Raw genomic sequence first — 22,718 nt, 5'->3', positions numbered from 1 at the left:
TGTCATTAGCTAGCACTGGGGGAGGAGGTGGGGAAGGGGCCCCACCTGCTCCCCAACCTCTGAGAAAGAACCATGAGTGCAGTTGCTGCCTACCCACCCCCTCCCCCGCTGCAAGGGGCCCCAACTCCCAGCTCCCACCTGAGGCTAATTACCCCTAGTCATGGGTTGTTTGCCTAGGGGTGTGTGAGGAACCAGGCTCCAGGGAGCCCAGGATAATCCTAACTGGAGATCCAGCCTCAGAGCCCATTGCTAGCCCACAGCGGCTCTGTTGTACCTACGTCCCTGGTGCCCAGCTTCAGCCTCCCTTTCGAGGACACTCAGGCTTCCAGACTTGCTCAGTTTTAAGTCTTCCCATGCCAGGGGACATCTCTCCCTGGTAAATAAGAGTTTCTCCTGTACCAGTCTCCAACTGCTGCTCTGCAGGTGGATGGGAAAGTCTGTCCCATCCCCCAGCAATGCCATTCTACCCTCTACTAGGCTGAGACTTCTCTGCCTCTTTAGGAGCATGAGGTCTCTCTAGGTCCCGGTGTCTCTCCTCCGTGCTGAGGGTTGCACTGAGGCTACAGCAGCTGATCAGATAGGTAACTATCCCCAAGGGATGACACTGCCTGACGTGAGGGCAGGGATGAAACAGACAGCTGAGCAAGCTTGGACTGACCTTGGCCTTAACCATAGTACAGAGGAAGAGAAGGTGAGGGAGCTCCCACAACGGCCTGAATCCACATAGCAAAGGCCCTGAGATCTGACTGATTGGTTTGGAATTCCCTATAGAGATCTCCTGTAGAGATCAATTCGTTTATCCCTAGAAATCCTCAGAGGAGTCCATGACCCGGCTGATGGCTGACTGAGCTGGTAGGAAGCCAGAATGACTGGTAGGAGGAGCCTGGCTTGTCTCACAGTTCCAGGGGATGCCCAGGGGCCTCTGTGACCCACTTACACCTGCTCTAGCCCCCCACCCTCTAGATGAACTCCTTGGGGAAGTTTGGGCTACCCTGTCTGGAGGTGGGACACCTGGTTCAGGAGAAGGGAGAAGGGGTAGTGAAGGGGTCTTTGATAAGGTTGGGAGCAGGAATACAGCAGGAATCTGGTGGGAGAAAACTTTCCTTAGGATGGAATTCCCCCAGGGAAGTCAAGAATAGACAGACCAACTGACACATGTACTGTTGGGTTGTTCAGAAATCATCCAGGAATCCTCTTCCCAAGAAGGGGAGAAACTGACATCAGACAGACAGACAGACAGACAGACAGACAAAAACAGGCTCTAGGAAACTACAAACCATACAGACAAACAGGACAACTTAGAATAACTGGGAACCAGAGACAGACAGCAGTTGAAGCCCTGGGCCACCTTGAAGGCCAGGCTCCCTGTCCCTCGTGGAGGGGAGGCTGCAGTGGGCAGGGCTTTCAGGCTCTTCCAAGAACAATCCAAAGCATCTCCCACCTCTCACCCTCCTTCCCCAGAGCCCCTCCAGCCCCAACCTCAGCATCTGCATGCCTAAGGGGAAGACAAACAACCAACCTTTGGGGTAATAAGGTAAAGGATTTCCTAACATCCACTCCAAACCTTGGAATCAACCCTAGTTCTTTGGAGCCCTGGCTCCAAAGAGCAGCACTTCTCCCCTGCCCCACCTTCCATGTGACTACTCCAAGGCTGGGCACGCTGGTTCCTCCTACCCCTTCCCACCTGAAGCCAGGGCTGCAGGCAGGCAGAGTTCTGCTACAAGGAAGAACCTGAGGGGTAGGAGTGAACCAGAGAAAAGACCATGGCAAACCCAAGGGAGGCTCTCTGTTGCCTGCCCCTGCCCAGGCCTGAGCTTCCTGAGGGTGGAAGTTATTCAACCTCACTGAAGCCTGGTGCTTCCTTAGCATCAAGAAAATGTCCATTGAGTTGAGTTGAACTGATGGGGTGGGGTTGGGGATGGGGGCAAACTCCTCCTCCCCTGCCAAGGAAGTAGATCTCTAGGAAGGAGACTGGGCCATGTGTCTGAACACTGGCAGCCCACAAGAAGGAACCAGGCCCCTTCTGCCTCTTCCTTCCATGCCACCCTCATGCCAGAGCTCCACTCTTTGTCTTCATTCCTCTTCTACCAGTTCATTCTATCACTTCTCTTCTTCCTTCTAATTCCTAGGTGAGAAATTTTCACTTTGGGGAATCCTAATGCTCCATTAGGTGTGGGCTTCCCAGGGATCCAAGTGGGTGGGATTTATTTGTCTTCATGTCCCTGGGTCTGACCCAAAACTTGGCCAGAAGACTACCCAGAGCATTGGCACAGAGACTGGTCCTTCCCTTTGGCCTCCCATCTTCCAATCTGGTCAGACTCAGGGAGTCCCATCCCTCCCTCGGTCCTAGATTTAAGGACTATTGGGCTCACCGCCCATAGTCTCTGCCAGAGTACTGTCTCTTTCTGTAACCTTTGCTGGCTTCCCCTTGAGGGAAAACAAGTAGCATTGAATTTTAGGGGGTGAATGTCTGTAACGTGAAGGTCAATAGCACCACTTCTGAAAACTATCTAGATATTTTCTATGGAATAAAAAGGGAAAGATGATAGAATTATTGAATATTAAAAGTGAAAATGGTGAACATTGGGAGCCAAATTCTCCCGAGTTCAAGTGCAGGCACAGGTACTTCCTGCGGACAAATCCCTGAGTCTTCTGACCCTTTCACATAAGGCAGGGACAATAACCTTCCTCACCTGACCTCACTGGACAGCTGAGAAATCAGTTAGGTTCTAGTTAAATGCTACTTTCTTGACAGGCAGACCAGCCCTCACCCCCCACCCCCAGCACTATACAGATAAGGAGACCAAGGCCCAGGGGAGTTGAATAACTTGCCCAAAGTCATTCCTACATCAGGAAGCTGGTGACAGGGCCCATGTCAGGCCAGAATTCAAGCAAAGTAAAGAACAAGTCAAGAAAAAAGAGATGTGGAGAAATGAGGCAGAAAAACTGGTGAAGAAGAGACCAAAACAAAGTTAAAGAGACTGAGAGTAGATCAAAGTGCAATGGAAAGGGGCACTGACTTGGGCAGAGAAAAGGAGAGATGGAGAAACACAGGGGTAGAGAGATGGAGAGGAACATGGAGGGAGGACTGGGCATGAGGGCATGATGTGCTACAAGGAAGGGAGACAGGAGACCCAGGAGCAGGAATGACCCAGAAAAAATGAAGACCAGAGCTCCGGGTAGTGACATCAACCCTGCCTTGTCAACACTCCCCCTTCCTTCCCAGGTTGTCACCAACTCCCTGAGGGTTGAGAAATCCCTAAAATTAGTCAGTGACCTTGGCTCCTTTATGGAAGGAGAAAGATTAGAAAGAAAAATAAAAAATCTTTGTTATAGAGGATGGGCAGGCGCTGTTGAAGAGTTAAGTACCCACTACATTCAGACTCACTGCCATGTGAAATACATATCTATATATAAAATCAAAGTCAGATCCCTTGATGTTTAGCAAAATTGAACTTTATGCAACCTGTTTAGAAGGAAGGAGCATAGGTTTGGAATTTGAATGGCAGGGTGTAATGATCTTAAAAATTGGGAATGACTCATCTGGGTTCAGAGGAAAGAATGAGAAATGGAAGGATGGGGAAGGAGATAAAAACAAACAAACAACCACACAAGACTCAAGAGGAGGCCAAACAGCACTGTGCTGTGTGCTCTGCTCTGAGAGGAAAAGAGATGGGGTGGGGAAGGAAGGAAGGGCCACCATGTCCCACCTTTGGGAGGCGAGGTCAGAGCAGGAGGGCTTCTGCTCGGTGTCAGCGGCTGGGCAGCAGAATTGATGCAGCACGGTTTCATTCCTGTGGGCAGAGCAGAGGGAGAAGGTCAGAGCAGGGCTGAGACAGGCTGGACCTTAGATCCCCCTACACTAAGGCATTCCTGCCTGGAATCCTTGCTGCTCCCCCTCCCTGGCTTTTGAGCCTCTGTGTAATACCAAGGCAGCCAAATGCTGTTCCGGGGAAATGTTGGCATTGACTCTCTGTCCATCCAAGTCTTTTTCAGTCACCCACAGGCCCTATTCAAATGCCACCTCCTGCACAGAGCCTCCCTGACCTACCTGGTCAACTCACTCTGCCTTATTCCACACCTCCATCCCTGCAGTGGGCTCCTACCCCTGGATTTTCCATGTCCCTTGCTCAATCTTTTATCATAGTTAGTTCTTTACCACCCTGTTCCCCACTAAGTCCTTTACGCCTATTCACCCAGAATATACTGATTCGTATGCAACTGTACATAGCGCTCAGAGCCCTTTGTGTTGTCTGTTGGAAAGTCCAAGGTGTTGATGGGGGATTTGTTTGATGTAGATGGGAAGGCCAACTCAGGAGATGGAAATCCTAGTTCTAGTACCATCTCTATAGCTGGCCAGCTGTGTGATATGAATTCACTTTTTCTGGCTCTCAATATATTTACTATTGAATTCAGAGGGTTGAACTACAGAAGTCGTTCTCAACCCTAGCTGCATAAGACTCACCAGGAGATTTAAAAAATAATTTTCCAATGATTTTCAGAGATTCTGAATCATGTAGTCTGGCAGGGGCCCAGGGCACCAGGACTTTTTATAAACTCCCAGATGATTCTAAAGGCAGCCAAGATTGAGAGGCACTAGACTAGATGATTTTTCAAGGTCTCATCTGTTTCTGAAGTGCTGTATGATATCCACCTGGAGCCAACTCAGGAGTTAATGCTGAAGTCACTGCTGGATAAAGTTCCATTGACCTGTCACCTCCTCTTCTTTACTAAATGGTTGATATCCTGAGTATTATGGAGTCAGAGAGTGTCAAGCCTGGGAGGATCCCCAAAGATCATCTGAAAGGGGTTTTCAGACTTCCTTAAGGCTTAAGAACACCTTGTCCAAATCAGATCTTTATTGGAAGCCCATTTTGTAAAACAGCAAATGTAGAATAGCTCCGTAGTTGGGGGACAGGGAGTCTGACATCAGTTCCCAGACGCCCCACCCTCAACCCCAATATTAGTAGCTGCCTAGCTACCTCCTAGGATCCCCTAGGCTTGGAGATTGGAAACATTAAATTTGGCTATCCTCCTGGAAAAAAAGTAAAATTGGAGCATATTTTAATTCAACAAAATAAATTCCAGAGAGATTTTGTTTAAATGAGAAAAAAAAAATAAAGCAAGGAAAAATTCAAAAGGAAATTTAGGAATATAGTGTATATGTTGGGGAGATTTTAAGAACAAAACAGGAATTTGAAAAGTCATTAAGAATGATACACATATCTAGCCCAGCACAGTGGTACATGCCTATAATCCCACCTACTTAGGAAGATGGCAAGTTTGAAGCCAGCTTCAGCAACATTGCAAGACCCTGCCTCAAAATAAAATAAAAAGAACTGGGGATGTTGCTTTGTGGTAGAGCACTGGCCTAGCATATGTGAGGCCCTGGGTTTCATTCTCAGTACCACAAACACACACACACACACACACACACACACACACACACACACACACATACACATATCAAAGAAAAAGACACATATCTGACTAAATAAAATGAGAACATCATGTATGGAAAAAGATTCCCTACTAAGTTGAACGAAAAATAATAGACTGGGAAAATATATTTGCATTATATCCCACAAAAGGCAAGTTAAACATTCCTACATTGAGCTCCAACACATTCATAATGCAAAGACAAACCCAGAAGAAAAAAAAAATGAGCAAATGGTGTGAATAGCTATGGATAGAAGAGGAAATCTGGAAAGCCAATAAATACAAAGAAAGATGCTCCAGGTTGCTAGTAAACAGGAAAATGCAAATTAAAATAGCACTGAGATGCCATTGCTCATCAAGCAGGCTGGCAATCATTAAAATGACTGCTAACTACCAGTGCTGGTGAGGATGTGGGGAGACAGAGGCTTTCATGCACTACTTGTGTAGATTTTTATTCTTGTTTTGGGGGAAAAGGACACTGGTGAGTCTTATGCAGTCTTATCCAGCAATCCCACCCATGGTATTTCATACTTGTAGAAATGCAAGTAACTGTTCCTAGAGGTATTATTATTCAAAATGTTTACGGAAGCATTGTTTTTAGTTGGGAAGAAGAAACAGCTAGAAAAAACCCAAGTCCCCATCAATCACAGAATGATTGAATCAATTGCAATAGCTTCATCTTATGGAATTATGCACTTATCAAAGGGCATCAGTTAGCACTCTATCTTGGCCTGAATGGATTTCTACAACATATGACTAAATGAGGAAAACAGTTTGCAGAAAAATGTATGTAGCATGGTCTCAATTTTGTAAAATAGGTCACGACCCCTCTCCCCTCAAATGTGAATTCTATGTGTGATATGGGTACTATATCAGTACATTATATTTTATGAGTACAAACTAAACTGTGAACTTTGCAGCAGGAGGAGAGTGGGAATAAAAGAAGGTTGAGGTAGGAAAAACAAAAGAAAAAACAGTGTTCTGTGTAATGTTAACAGAAATGTTAAATATAAATTCCTATTTATGAAATACATTAAAATTGAATATGTACCTGGACAAGAACTAGAAATCATCAGAAACCAACACAAATATTCATGTCATTTCAGAATGGGATCATGAGCAATTTTTTATCTTGGACTTTTATTACTTTAATAGATTATTTGGATTATAGATTATATGTAATCTATAGACCACAGATTAATCATTAATGCAATTAATATGAAATTTCAAAAGAGCAAGAGTTGGGGATGTGGTTCAGTGGTAGAGCATGTGCTTAGCATGCACCAGGCCCTGGGTTCCATCCCAGCACTATAATAATAATAATACTAATATAATAATAATAATAATACAATAAAAGTAACTGATTCCGATCCCTCGTTTTACAGATGAGAAACCTGAGACCCGGTATGGAGAATAGGCCTAGAGTTGTCTGCTAGTCTGTCCTTCCCCCATCTCCCTTCTCCATCCATGGGTTCCTGGGGCAAATCGGAGACCCTGGAGAATTGTCTGAAACCAAAAGGTCTTGTGTTAGCACCCAAGGCTTTCTGGCCTGAAGAAAGGGGAAGAAGAGGAGACAAGTGCAAGAACCAGAAGAGCTCAGAGCCCAAACAGTGGAGGGGCAGATGAACCCTGGTAGGTGAATGGCATACCTCCCCATACCCCCAGTTCCAGGCCGCCAGCTCTGCCTGTATCCAGGACAGGTTTGGGATTCCTGACAAAAGTCATCAAGAGTACAAACGCAGCTTGGTTGCCAGCCCACAGCGCTGGCAGTTCTGGAAGGCAAGCCCAAAGAGACAGTCCCCTGCTGGCACAGAGGTGCCTGGGGGCACTCTGCTCTGATCCTCCCTGCATTTCCCAGAGGCTTCCTTCCAGGGCTGTGCTGCTTCTCTATCCAGACATGCAGGGCAGGTTCCAAGGGACTTCCCTCCACCCCCAGTCTTTGGCTGCATTGGCCCATACAGTGAGCAACATAGGCCTGAAGGATCCTGACCTTTCTGCACCCTAGGCTCAGGCTGGCAGAGCTGAAGGGGCAATATCTTTGTTGGGGTTTCTGCCAGTGGGGCCCCTCAGGACAGTCCAGCCAAGAAGGGCTCACCTCCTGGTTCTTACCCTCTGGCTCCTCTGTCCACAACCTATTCCTTGAGCCTCCTTAGCCCGGCCAAGGGGCTCCCCTAGGACCCCCTGGCCTTCTCCTGGGGTTTGGCCCGTGCTGAATTTCTGATCCTGCTCAGTCTGCCTCTAACCACCTCCCCTGCCCCAGGTCATGGTCCAAGTCCCCTGACTGGGCAGGTCTTAGCTCAGTTTGGCTGAAGCTGTCCTTCAACCATGCAGACTTCCCTTTCCTCCACCCTGAGGGAAAGCCAAACAGAGGGAGCCAAAGAATTCTTTCCCATAAAAATCAATTTGGAGTTGTGATGAGAAAGGCACTTTCCTTCTGGGTAATCCTCTCCAAACCCCTAGCCACAGTCTAACGGGGAAAACTAGCAGACAATTTAAGTTCTAAACTGGGGATAGTCCATAAAACACCTGACTGATACTCTTCAAACTGTTAAGAGCATGAAAGCGACAAAGAGACAGAAATTGTCACAGACCAGGAGAGACCAAGGAGACATGGCAACTGCAGTGTGGTGTCCTGGATGGATGGATCCTAGAGCAGAAAGAGGACATCAGTGGAAAAACGGGAACTACAAAGTCTGAAGTTTATTTGATACAGATGATAAAATGAGAAGGAAAACATCGATTGTGTCTTAGAACTTTATAGTGTTTACTACATGGCAAATATGGTTTGAAGCACTTTACAGATAGTAACTTACTATTCTCACAAATCCCTGACATCAGCCAGGTGCAGTGGTGCATGCCTGTGATCTACATGGGAGGCTGAGGCAGAAGGATCTCAAGTTTGAGATCACCTTTGGCAACTTAATGAGAACCTGTCTCAAAATTAAAAGGGTCTCCACTGCTTCTTCGCAGATCCTTCGCTCCTGTCTTGCTTGGCTGATGCCTTCAAATTCCCAGAGCCAGCCACTCTGGGGCCCAGGAACCTGGAGCTTTCTGCTCTGCTCTTCTCTGACTCCCAAATCCTCCAAGCTCCTCCCCCACCCAGCCTCACAGCACAACCAGGGACCCACAACCTGTGAAAATCCTCAATATCAGTCCTCACATCCAGGTGTCGCCACCTCTATCCACGGAGCAGTCCAAACAACCCACTCAGACTCATCACTTTGGGAGACCTGGGATGGCTGAAGCCGGGGAGGACCAAATGTGCCCAAAGACATGGACCCTGGAATTAAGGGTCCAAGGAAGAATTGATTTTGTTCTGGATCCTACAGCCTGGCTCATTTGGCATTCCAAGAGCCAAGGACTAAGAATATGTCATATTCTTTTTCAGGAAGGGTCCCTTTCATTGCCAGTTTCTAGTGTCCTTCAGCCCCAGAACTCCTTGGGCCGTGAGCCCCTCACATTTCAATGTAAATGATGCATGGGAACTGTGTGACAGGGTGGCTTGGAGAAGCCCCTCCCAGGCTCTTTTTGTCAGGCAGGTTGAGGGCTGTATGATTCCAAGGCCTGGCTCACATTCCTGATGTCTCCACCCAAATGGGGACTTTTCTCCTTTCTTTACTTCTCTGGTAGCAGAGGCTTCTTGGTACTCTGCTTAAATGTCCAGCATCTTGAGGATTTGCTTGGACTCTTGGGACCCTCTTTCACTCTGCACCAGGCCTCAGTTTCCACCACAATGAAATGGGGATGCAGAGATGTTGCATGTCATCATCTGCTTTAGTGATGAATCAAGTGGGTAGAACATGTTCTGTCAGGAAGTTCTGTGAGCCACTGGTTCTTGCTATATTGAGGGAACATTTCTGCCTCTGGGTGCTCATAAAATGCAGCAGTGCTTGATTTCGGGGATGTAGGAAACATCACTAGTAGAAGAAAGAATTCTGTCTTCCTTTCTGTCATTTGAACTGATGGAAGGAAAGAGCTGGATCAGGAAAGTGAATGAATGAAAGGTTCACCTGCGTGGCCTTTAACTTCATGATGCACTGTTCCATTTTCTGCGTATTTGCTCCCCTTAAAAGCCCTGCAGGGTACAGATGTTGCTATTATTCTAGTTCGACTGGTGAGAAAACTGAAGATTTGAAAGATAAGGGACTTAAATGAACACACGCAGGGGTTGTGATCCATATGTGGGGAACTGGGGCATGTGGTATCCATTCCATAAGCCTGTCTGGAGTCGGACAGTGGCAAGACCTCAGGCCGGCCCTCCTGTGGGGAGAAAGGCTTACTCTAGTTTCTGTAGACAGACAGCTTGTACCCATGGCCCCCGGCCTCGAACATGGACAGGACAGGCTAGAGGGTCCACCAGCCCTAGGCTGTTGCCACCCCAGGAACCCTGGGTCCTTCCTCCTGTCCTCTGGGCTCCTTCCCGTTCTCCGATGTCCAGTGTCCATCTGTTGTGGTGGCAACTTCCAGGGAGGATAGGAAGAGTGAGACTAGAGATTCAGACTGAGGCTTGAGTGCAGTGTCAAGAAAAACTGTAGACTCCGGCAGAGAAGTACAAATGAGGCCCGATCCCTTAGTCCACACTCTAAATGTAGCCTCCTCTACAGCTTCACTCAAACAAGGACTTTGACCTTTGTCAATGCGCTGAGCACCAAGGCACTGAGCTGGGTACTGGGGACTCCCACTCCAGGTTTAGAGAATGAAGACATGAATGTCCACTGGCTATGAAACCTTTTGAAGAGGAGTAATGGGCATAATCCTGGAAATCAGTCTGCCCTCTGCCAGGTTTAGCTCTGTTATTAACTAGCCATGTGACTTTGCCCAAGTCACTTAATTCCTCCGAGTTTTTACTTTCTCATTTGTACAAAAGGGGATGATAACACACACCGCAAAGTGTTCCCATAAGAAGTGAGGTAATGTGGGTTAATGCTTGATATTTTATCAGTGGTTCACAAACTCACTGTGCCTCAGTTCCCTCACCTCTAGTGTGATGAGGAAGATGTGGAAGTTTTGTTGGATGTTGAATTTTTTTTTGGGGGGGGGTACCGGGGATTGAACCCAGGGGGGCTCTACCACTGAGTACCAAGGAGTAGCTGCTACCAGAAACGTAAAGAAAGGAGAATGATCCCCATAGGTCCGAGCACAATCATCACACTTTGGGTGGTGGTAGGGGGACATCAGGAATGTGAGCCAGGCCTTGGAATCATACAGCCCTCAACCTGCCTGACAAAAAGAGCCTGGGAGGGGCTTCTCCAAGCCACCCTGTCACACAGTTCCCATGCATCATTTACATTGAAATGTGAGGGGCTCACGGCCCAAGGAGTTCTGGGGCTGAAGGACACTAGAAATTGGCAATGAAAGGGACCCTTCCTGAAAAGGAATATGACACATTCTTAGTCCTTGGCTCTTGGAATGCCAAATGAGCCAGGCTGTAGGATCCAGAACAAAATCAATTCTTCCTTGGACCCTTAATTCCAGGGCCCATGTCTTTGGGCACATTTGGTCCTCCCCGGCTTCAGCCATCCCAGGTCTCCCAAAGTGATGAGTCTGAGTGGGTTGTTTGGACTGCTCCATGGATAGAGGTGGCGACACCTGGATGTGAGGACTGATATTGAGGATTTTCACAGGTTGTGGGTCCCTGGTTGTGCTGTGAGGCTGGGTGGGGGAGGAGCTTGGAGGATTTGGGAGTCAGAGAAGAGCAGAGCAGAAAGCTCCAGGTTCCTGGGCCCCAGAGTGGCTGGCTCTGGGAATTTGAAGGCATCAGCCAAGCAAGACAGGAGCGAAGGATCTGCTAAGAAGCAATGGCGGGAACCCAAGGATGAGGAAAGCTGAGGCTGAGTGAGAGGAGGACCCTGCTTCTGAAGAAGGAGACAGCTGAGAGAGGGCACTGCTGGGAAAAGAAGTGGGGCTGAAGGGGCCAGCCGATTGGTTGGAAGGAGAAGGGACATCATGAAAGCTTTACTGGTGCCAGGTTCTCAAAATTATGAGAGGCTATAAACCTCTGACCGCCCACATCTGTATTTAGTTTGAGACTCAGGATTCCACTGCATGGCCATAAAAATAGTGGCATGGTTTAGACCTGAGGATGTGTGCAGGAGTGCAGTGGGGGAACTGGCAGAGAGGTTGGAAAAGGGACTGTCTGCAGGAACATACAGGAAGAAAACCCAGGAATCTCTGTGGGGCACTTTGAAGGAGGATCCCTCCCACCCTTTCACCAAACTGGAGACTTGCTTCACCAAGCAAGAAGACTTTCCCCCCAGACTTTGAAAGGAAACCTCCAGGGAAACTCTCTAAAGGAGCTGCCTTGAATTCCAGGGAAAGGGAGAAACCCTAAAATCACTTCACTTCCCATCATATTCCCATGCCCCACCCTTAACACCATTCTCACTGGAGGGTAAAGCCTAGAAAATGAATTGCTTTCTTTTAACTTTTCTCTTAATTTTCTCACCTCCTCCAGGAAGCTTCTCTAATCTAAACATGATAAATAGGAAGAAACAGATCTTTATTTTTTTCAGAAGATTCTCCTCTTCCTAGGGATACGGGGGACTGACTAGCCAAAATAACTTTGGAAAAAACCAACAACTTATAGAATTAACACAATGTGCCCTCAGGACTTAAAATAGATCTGCCTTAATTAAGATGGTGTGGTGCTAGGGGTGTAGCTCAGTGGCAGAGCATTTGCCTAACATGCATGAGGACCTAGTTCTATTTCCAGCACCACCACCACCACCAAAAAAAAAAAAAAAAAAAAAAAAGACAGTGTGGTATTGTCATGAGAATAAACATATGGACTGATTGAAGCAAATACAGAGGTTACATACAGATCAGCACATAGGTCATCAATTGATTTCTGGTAAGAGTGCCAAGATAATTCAAAGGGAATGTGAATATTTTTAACAAATAGTGCTGAAACAATTGTATATCCATATGCCAAAAAAAAGGACTTCAGTCCTTGCCTTGTACAATATAAAAAATGAATACAAAATATATCATAAACCTAAAATAACAGATAAAACTTCTCAAAGAAAACATAGGAGATACTCTGTGACTTTAGGGCAGGCAAATATTTCTTAAGACCAAAAAGCACAAACTATAAAAGAAAAAAAATTGCCAGAATTAGGGCTGGGGACATAGTGGTAGAATGCTTGCCTAGCATGTACAAATCCTTGGGTTCTGTTTCTGGCACTGCAAAAAATTATAAATAAATAGAACTAGACTTCAGGAAAATTTTTAAATATCAAATTTTCTCTTTGAAAGGCACTAATAAGAAAAATGAATAACTCTTATAACCTAATATGAAAAGGCAACCTGATAGGAAAATGTACAGCAAATTTGAACAGACACTTCATCAAAGAAAAATAAACACGTGAGAAGATATTCAGTTCCATTAGTCATCATGCAAATTAAAACCCACAGTGAAATCCCTTTGCACATCCTCTAGAGGAACTAAAATTTAAGTCTGACAACACCAAGTGTTGACAAGGGTGTGAAGCACCTGGAACTCTCCTATACTTCTGTGGGAATGCAAAATGGTGCAACAATTTGAAAAATAGCCTGGCGTTTTCATATGAAGTTAGGCCACACACTTGCAATATGCACCTGCAATTGCATTCCTAGGTATTTACTCAATATTAATTCAAACATAATGACCCAAAACTCTTCACAGCAGCAAATGTTCAGAGTAGGAAAACAAACGCAACAACTTAAATGTCCGTCATCTGGCAAATAGATAAGCAAATTGCAGTATATCCATACAATGAAATGTGTACTATTCAGCAATGAATACATACTCCAGCATGGATGAATTTCATAAGTATTATACTAAATAAAGGGATTTAGACACAAAAGACTGCATTTATATGATGTTCTAGAAAAGGCAAAATTATAGTGACAGAAAGTAAGTTTTAGCAGTTTGGGAGGGGAAGGATTAATGGCAAAAGGGAATCAGGGTTCATTTGGGGTGATGGAAATGTTCTACATCTTGATTAAGATAGTGGTTACGTGGCTGCAGACATCCATCAGACCTCATCACATTATACCCTGAAAATGGGTGACTTTTATTGTTTGTCATTTTACTTTAATACAACTGACTGAAAAGCAAAAAGACCAAAATCTTTTTCTTTTCCTCCTTAGTTCTTATTACTTCAAGAGGATTTAGAATCAGTTTTTTTTCTTAACTTCCCTCCACCCGTTACCCCCAGATCACCTAATTATTAACCCCCTTCCAAGCAGCAGAAAGACATTGTGTTTTTCCTTCTTTCAACGGCTAGATTGTATTTTCAGAGACCAGATGGCTCATCACTGAGCCAACGGAGTGCAGGGGGCCAGAAACTAGGACAATGAGAAAATTGGGGATGTGGATGGATGAATGGGGGAAACAGGGCCTGGGCTGAGAGAGGGTCCCCGGGAGGTGTGTCAGAAATAGCTCTGAGCTGAAGATGGAGACCTGGCCCCATTCTGTTGCTCTGCCTCAGGAGAGGAAGGTCATGGTAAAAGAGGTTTCTGTCTCACTTTGTTTATCTTGTTGAGTTGTGGGATTCAGTAAGACTGCAAATGTGAAACTGCCTTGAGAAAAACATAATAAACCCTGTACAGATGCAAAATCTTATAATGATGATTGTTGATGTTATTAGTCTCTGCCACTGAGGAACTCAGCAACCACAGCTTGCTTGCAAACAGAGCCCTACCAGGATACCTTCTTGACTTTCTTCTCCTGGGTCCCCCATCTCCTCCTTCAGGTCAGGATTTCCTTTGCTCAGTGGTGCAATCTGACACTTAATAAGGTACATGTTTATAGCTGTTCCAGCAGCTGGAATGCATACAACAGAAAATGTCAGCCTGTTGATTTCAGGACAGGGTTGTCCAGCCAGGTTCATTGTTCTGCTCCTCCTTTCCTCACTGCTTGTAGGAAGCCTGCTTGAGTAATCCTTCCTAACTCCTCTGTACAAATTCTGCCTCCATTTCCCATCTGTAAAATGGGATGGAAGGTCCATACCTTTCAAAACTGGTACCCAGGGAATCAAGCTTTGACATGAGTTTTGACAGGGACAAATCACATTTAAACTTCTCAAAGGGTTGTATGAGGACGAAATGGATGTCCATTTGTTACCAGCAGCCCAGCCAGGGAAACTGCCTGGATCCCAGCTAGCTGAATTCAGCTGCCTGCATAAGAAATACGTAAATGATGGAAAGAAGGAAACATGAATTTTATGCAGTTTGATCAAACTCGGGAGAATCAATCTAGTTGCTTCTAGATTGCTAGAAACTAGATTGCTTCTCTGCCAATCCCACAGAAGCCATTTGATTTAAAGAAAAAAATAAAAGGCCAGGTGATATACATACAAAGATTTAGCTAGATTATATTAATTAGAAACATGTCACAGTCTTAGGTTCCCCAGAAAACCTGTGAGGGACAGGGGAAAGCCCCTTGACCTCTATCCTCAGTATGAAAAAGTTTAGAAGTTAAAATAATTTAGAGTTTTAAAATTTTTTTCTGAATTTTCAAGTACACAGGGAATAAATCCCCCCCCCCCACATTTTTTTGTTGATGAATTATCCTTTTACAAATTGATGGAATTTGTTGCTATATATTTGCACATGCACACAATATAACAGTATAATAATATGGTCAATATCACTTTTCAGCACTTCCTCCCTCCCTCCCTCCCTCCTCACCTCCCATCCCTTGATTGGAATTTTTAATTTCAAAAGGGGTCTGTTTCACATTTTGAGTCACTATGATAAAATTTCTGTTGCTGGGTAATGTATAAAGAAAAGAAGTTAATTTGACTCATGACTCTGGTGACTGAAAGTGCAAATAACATTGCACCAGTTCTGGTGAGGGCCTCCTTAACTACAGTCAAAGATGGTGAATGCCATCATGTGGCAAGAGTGCATGCAAGATATAGCTCACATAGTGAGAGAGAGGGCCAGAGAGCAGGAAGGGGCCAAAATAACTTTTTTATAATAACCAGCTCCTCAGAAGCTAATCTGCTCTCATGGGATCTAATCCAGTCCTCTGAGACCAGCATTAATTCCTTTAGAAGGGTGGACATGACCCCCACACACACACTGGGCTCTACCTCTTAAAGGTCTCACTTCCATTCAATACTGTTTCATTGGAAACCAAGCTTTGATATGAGTTTTGATGGGGAGAAACCACGTCTGAACCACGTCTTTAAAGGGTCGTATGAGATGAAACGAGTTAAAACACATAAAGCGCTTACAGTACAACTTAGCTTAATAAGTGGAAGCTGTTATTCATATGTCTGACTTAGGGCCACTCTTGCTTCTCTCCCTTTGACCTTGAGAGAGAGGTGTTCATGTCCTTTTCATGCTTCATCCTGTTTTCATCCCATCTCCTCCCTCTTCAATATTGTTATTCTCATAAGCATGTAAACCTGCTCAAATCATTCTAAAAAACACATTATTTTCCTGCAACTCTTCTCCCCTGATTATAACTCTCTGCTTCCTTCTTCAGCCACTTCCAGAAAGAGTTACTGCTTGCATGAGTTTCCCTTCACCTTTATCTCCTGCCAACTGGCCATTACCTGGGTTCTTCCCCCAGACCCCAGCAGAACTTTCCCCAGGGAGGTCCACAATGTCTTCCTGATTGCCAGACCCAAGTTCCTAATTAATTTGATTTCCCTACAGTTTTTGTTAGCCAAAGCCTCCTTCCTGAAACACCTCTTCCCTTGACTTCCAGAAAAGTGATCTGCCCTAGTTTTCCTCCTTCTATTTTTTTTTTTTCGAGGAAATCAGTCACCATTCTGGGAGAATGGAGAGAATTATGTGGAAAGCCACCAACAATCAACACAACCTGCCAGCCATTTGGTGACCATCCTGAAGATGAGTCTGGTCAGCCTTAGCCAGGCCACTCTAGCTCATGCCAGGTAGAGCACAAAGGAACTATCCCAAATGAGTCCTGCCCAAATTGCAGATTTATTAGCAAAACTGATGCTTATCTGTATTTTGAATTGGGGGTGGCTGTATGACACTGAGTATTGTGATGGTACATTACAGTTTTCATAGCATATTGTGGTTGTGTGTCTCTGGTCCTAGGAGTGCCCCCTTTTGGAGTGTGTGGAGGAGCCACAAAAATCTCTGTGGAAGGAATTTCACTGAAGGCTCTTCTCAAAAAACAGGAAATGGCATGGTTCCCAGGAAACCAGCAGGCTGTGGACTCAGGACAGCCTGCATTCAGGCTTCATCTTCCCACTGCAATGATTGTGGATTCACAGGCAGATTATCTGAGCTTCTTCAGTCTCACTTTCTTCTGAAAAGGGGAGGTCATCAAAGAAGTGACATCATCATGCTATTGTGGAAGTCAAACAAGATAACACTTTTGGTGCTTAGCACAAAGTGTAGCACAAGGCAAGCATAGAAGAAAATGTCTGTACCCAACTGTGCCCTCATATGGGCTCCAGCAGTCCAAAGTTCAAAGTTCACTTTCTGTTTAGTAGCTTGACCTGGCTGAATCTGAGTTTCCTTACCTATAAAATAGGATACTAATAGCATATCATCATCATCATCATCATCATCATCATCATCATCATCAACCTCAAAGGGTCTCTATAACAAGTAAATGAGCTAATGTATCTAAAGCGTTTAGTACTGTGCCTGGACCAATTAGTTTGCACTTTTTGCTTCCAGACTCAACCATACTCAATTACTTTTCCCAGCCCTGCAGCTGCAAACTCAAAAGTCTTGCAACAAGGATGTGGGAACAGCAGAGCCTAGATCTATATCCCCAATTTACAGTTAAGAAACAGACCAAGGATGATGGAAGCCTCAGTCAGAGATTCCAGGCTCCTCCAAACTCCAAATGTCCAGATTCTGGCTACCTGTAGGACCAGGGCTTGGTGTCTCTCCTGGAAAGTCTTCCCTAGTTTGTCCTTGGGCCTATCCCAAGCTCTGCGGGCCTCTGTCCCCACCTGGGCCAGAAGCACTCACCTCTGAGCTCCATTGGTGGTGTCCCTGATGCACTAACAGGCTGCAACATCAAATTTTTCTATGCTGGATCACTGTTTATATGCATGTTATATCTCTCTATACTGGCATGAGTTTTCCAGAACACTTCTGTGACCAATGCATCTTTACATCTAGTACAAGACATGGCCTGGCATGTGGCATAGAGCCAATACTGTTTGTAGACAGAATGCATAAATAAGTTCCTATTCCTGAGGGTGCTGGGGGGAAATGGAGAATCAGACATGCACATACATGAAACACTCGCCTGCATGCAAACAAAAAACATACCACAGAGACACAGACCTACTCATCCTTATGCTCAAAGCAGTGTGTAAGCACCTTTCACACATCACCTCATTGTAATCCTCATTTTATGGAAGAGGAGACTCAGAGAGACTAAGATACTTGTTCAGTATCACACAGCCTTGGCATCAGCTTGGCAGTCTCTGGGGAGGAAACCCCATCTGTAACCTGAATGTGTCAGGGGACCCCACCCCTTCCTCCTTCCATACTCACCACCCAGCCCAGCCTAAGAACCATTAGGAAACTAGCTCCATCCCAGCCCTCCAGCTCCATGCTTTACTCTCCTTCCTGCCCAGCAAGCCTGGAGCCATGTAGTTGTCCAAACCCAAGCGAGTTTTTCTGAACCCCAGCACTCTGTGTAGGGAGCCAGGAGGGATTCTGGTGCCAGACTGGGCAGCACAGCATGAATTACGGAGCTGGGCCATCACTACATCTTGCCAGTTTCTTTCACAAGAGACCTCTTTATTACCTGGCAGACTTCAGCCTGGCTGTTGAGTGAAACTGGCTTGAGAGGACACATCAAGGCCATCAGGCCCATGCCAGCCCCAGAGGCCGCTTCTCACCAAGTCTTGACTACTCAAGGCCAGAGCAGCACACAGCACGTCTACACTGTGCACTAACCCACCCTTAGCCGAATGTGGGCCGCACTGCTTTACCAGGAAAGGTGAGGAAACCCAGTGAGGGTGAATAATGATTGTACCTTTACAGAGTTTCTCATTTACAAGACACTTTTGAAAAGCCTAAGGAGAATCTTCTGTATAATAATATAGTATAATAAGATAATTCGTAACATTTCTATTAATTACTATCATTATTATTATATTAATGCCATTTGAGCGATGGGAAACTAAGGCTAAGTGAAGTCTGATGACCCCCATTCCCCTTTCACTGCTGCACCTGCCTCTGGCTCCCACACTCACTATACCTGCTCCCCCAGCATCTGTAGCAGAGGTGGCCTCTCAGTTGTGAACACAAGAGCCTTGATCCTGCCCTTAATAGCACATTCAGCCTCTTAAAATTCGACAGAAATCAAACCTCATTCAGCCAACTCCATCCCATAACTTCCACTGACCTCCCGACACTGACTCCGCTCATGGCATCCACCCAACTCACACACTTACCAAAAAACCTGTTTGCTCCTGATAAATCAGCTGAACTCTAACACTCAGCATACATGCACCCAATTGGGTGTGCAAAGATTCATACATACAAGCATACACACGTGCCCCTTTGTGCCCAACACATCCACACATACATTTCTTAACATACATATCTAATGTCAAGCACACATTCAGTGTACTCCCATAGGTCCTAAATGAACTCCCAGTCTTACATTAAATATAAACTCTCCAAACGTATGTATGCATATGTAGGCACACATACATGTTCAGACATGTGCATACACACACACTCACTCTTGAATGTGCAGATACAGAAACACAAACATATATTTTTTCACATACAACACTGCGTGTGTGTGCACACACACATACAGAGCTGAGGCCAAGGATGTTTCGTCCCATATGTGAACCCTTCTGACCATGTGGGCCCTGGAGGGATTCGATGCCCCACAGTGACCTGCCAACCATCCATCCTGTGGCTACATGTGGGTGGCATTCTGCCAGCCCTCTAGCCTAGTACTGCCTTGCATGACAGAGATGAGTGGGCCAAGGGCCAAGTTCAGAGCTGCAACAACATGAACAACTGTTGTATGGGCACAGTGCCACCATCCTTTTTGTCCCTGAATACTGGTATATATCCCAGACTATACTTTGCTTGGGGGAAGCACTTTCTGCACCACAGGGGACTCCCCCTAGAGTGGAGACAGGGTATAAGAGGCTACGGCTCTCATGTGACTCCTGAATATAGCACTTTGGTTGTGTGACCTTAGGTGGGTCACCTTAACTTCTCTGAGCCTCAGTTACTACTTCTATGACATAGGAATAATGATATCATCCCATCAAGATTGTGTCAATAAATGAGATAATAAAGTACATAAATGCCTAACACATAGCAAAAATTAAGTACATGGATATTTAAAGAAAGTTTGAATAAATGAGTGAATATGGAATGATTATGAATTTTTTTCTGGGGCTGTCTCTGGTGCGCTAGTCTCCTTTTTCTGCCCTTCAAGCCCCTGAATAGTTTTCTGTAGCAGTAGATGACATCATTCCTTTGCTCAGGGTCTCCACCCATTTGACATATCTCACCCAGACACTCCTCCAGAAAGCCCCTCCCAACCCCATTTCCTCTCCCCCCCTCTCACTGTCTCCCTTTCTGGGTCCCCTCTTGGCCACCCCTTCCTTTCTGGGTTCTTTGACACATACTTTTCTTCCGGCCTAGGGCCCTTTCCCGGAATGCTTTCCCCATGGAAAAGGTTACTTGTTTCAATTCAAGCCAGGCAGTGTGGTTCTGGCAGTCAGTGCACTTAGCTTCGGTCCCCTCTACTGCCTGTTTTATTTAATCTCTCTGCAGCAGTGTCATCTCCTAAGCAAGGTCTTGCCTATCAAAACAACCCTCCTGAACTGGGGTATACATAACTCAGGGGTAGAGCACCTGCCTAGCATGTGTGAGGCCCTGGGTTCCATTCTGAACACTGCCCAAACAATGACAACAACAAAAACCTTCCTTTGGCTCATCCCCTTCTTTTCCTTTCAATCCTTTGAATTTAGATTACATATGTGCAAATTTACTTGTTTCGTGCCTGTCTTCTCTTGAGTCAGAGCTCTATGATAGCAGGGTCTTTGATTTGTTCACAATGAATCCTCTGTGCGGACAGCAGTGCTGTTAGCAGGAGGTGTTCAATAATACCTGTTAAGTGAGTGTATACATGACTCCTGCCCTTGAGGAGCCTAAATAAAAATTTCCATCCCTAAGTAACAATAACACACTCAGCTCTCTCTCTCTACTCTCCTCCCTTCTGTATAGCAGTGCATAATATTTCAAAATTTCCCCTTAGCTCCAGCTAGTCTAATTGCATACAGCAGTAGTGTGAATGTCTGTGTATGTGTTGATAAATGAATGTGTTCAGGCTGATCTATCCTAATGGTTTTTAAGCAGGGAGCTGCATCTGAATCCCTTGAGAGCTTCATTTAAAGCATGCTTGTCTGTCCTTCTTCCCCTGGTCCCCTGCTGAGTGACATTCCCCAGGGCAGAGGCCAGCACAAGTACATTTGAAAAAAAATCTGGAAACAAGTGACTGCAAGTCATCTGCAGAAAGGCAGGGGAGAGTAGAGGCCAAGAGCCCCAACTGCCAGACCCATACTGCCTGGGTTTGAATGGGACAAGTAACTTGGAATGTAGGACAGAGCTTAGCTCATAAAGTTTTTTAGGACATATGGAGAAAAAAGTTTGTGAAACACTTAACAAAGTGCCTAACCCATTATAAGCACATAGTCATATTTCCTCTGCACTCAAAGTAATTAAATGATTCACTTCCTATAGGAGTCTTTCTAGATTTCTCTGTAGAGCTCTGCACAGGGTCTTTCTTGTGGTGCAAGGATCAATACATGGTGTTACCTGAGGTACTGCAAAAGCAAATGTACTATTATTTCTTCCAGCTTATAATCCTTCATCTTAAACCACTTTCCCCTTCAGTTATTACCCCATTTATTGCCCCCCTTTCCTAGTAAAACCCATCGAAGAATTTTCTATACCCACTTTCTACAATTCCTCTCAATTCCATAATTTCTTACGCTTTTTAAAAACCTATTTAATTGTTTCTTTTTGGTTATACATACACTAGGGTTCATTTTGACATAATTAAAAAAGCATGAAATAAGAATATCATTCAGACCCTAGTATTTCCCCTTCCCCTTCTCTCCTTCCTTTCCTCTACTCTACTGATCTTTCTGCTATTTACTTTTAGACGTTTTTTTTTTCTTTTTTGTTTGGTGTCTTGTGGATATACACGATGGTGAGATTCACTGTGGTGTATTCATGTCTGCACATTCCTCTGTTATTCCCTTATCCTATCTCTTCTCCCTCCCTCAGTCCCCTTCATCTAGCCCACCAGTCTTCCTTCATTAAAAAAAAAACAAAAACATTTTTTAGCTGTCAGTGGACCTTTATTTTGTTTTTATATGTGGTGCTGAGAATCGAACCCAGTGCCTCACACACGCTAGGCAAGCGCTCTGCCACTGAGCCACAACCCCAGCCCTTCCTTCATTTTTGATGGAGCCCCTCCACCCCTTTCCCCCTTCTCACTCTCTCTCCCCTCCTCCTTATTTTGGACTAGCTTCCACATATCAGGGAACACTTTTATATTTATTATTACGGAAACTTTAAACACACCTTTTGTTGATCTTCTACCTCCCGACATTTTTTTTGGCTAGAATAGTTTGTATCTCTAACTTTAAGAAGATATAACAACAGTATCATTCTCATATCTACATAACAGCAATTCTCTTGTCTCTCTTCAGATTTCCCTGATTGTCTTGAAAATGTCTTCTAGTTGCTTCATTTGAATGAGGATCTAATCAGGGTCCACACATTATATTTAATTGATTTGTCTCTCTTTTAAAAATTATTTTTAGTTGTAGATGTATACAATATCTTTATTTTGTTTATTTTTTATGTGGTGCTGGGATCAAACCCAGTGCCTCATGCATGCTTGGCAAGCACTCCACCACTGAGCCGCAGCCCTGGCCCTCCCCTTCTCTCTTTAACGCATACCAGTCAAGTTTCCATCCCAATGTTCTAGCAAAATTCTGCTTTTCAAGTCTCCAATTGCTTGAATGTTGCCGAAGCCAATGAACAATTCCTCATCCTATTCTACATGTGAGCAGTGTTTCACTCTAAGGTTCATGGCCTCCTCCTGGAAACCCCTCTGCTCTCTAAGCTTTTTTCTTTGCCCTTTGGTTGTCCCTTCTTGGCCACCATCCCCATCTCCCAATAAGGGTGTGCCCCAGGACTCTGCCTCTGGTTCTCTTTAGTCTTCTTTTCTCACTGCTTGATAGTGTTGTCAAAGCTTAAGGATTAAAAACCAGCCCAGATTTATATGCCCGGTC

At 45.1% G+C, this 22,718-nt stretch overlaps 1 protein-coding gene across 2 annotated transcripts in view; it reads right to left on the bottom strand.

The window, feature by feature from the left end:
• The window catches only part of IQSEC3 (IQ motif and Sec7 domain ArfGEF 3), a gene marked incomplete at both ends in the record, with an annotated part of 103,443 nt that overhangs the window by 66,042 nt on the left and 14,683 nt on the right, over positions 1–22,718 (bottom strand). For both annotated transcript variants that reach the window (XM_081310908.1, XM_081310907.1), the window contains one exon: positions 3,711–3,794. In XM_081310908.1, the coding sequence (XP_081167034.1) occupies positions 3,711–3,794 (84 nt within the window). The remainder of the gene's footprint in view (positions 1–3,710; positions 3,795–22,718) is intronic.

The sequence above is a fragment of the Spermophilus citellus genome (assembly GCF_964194105.1).
Source record: "Spermophilus citellus genome assembly, chromosome: 10".
Classification (NCBI taxonomy): Eukaryota; Metazoa; Chordata; class Mammalia; order Rodentia; family Sciuridae; genus Spermophilus; species Spermophilus citellus.
This window is presented reverse-complemented; position numbering and strand designations above follow the sequence as displayed.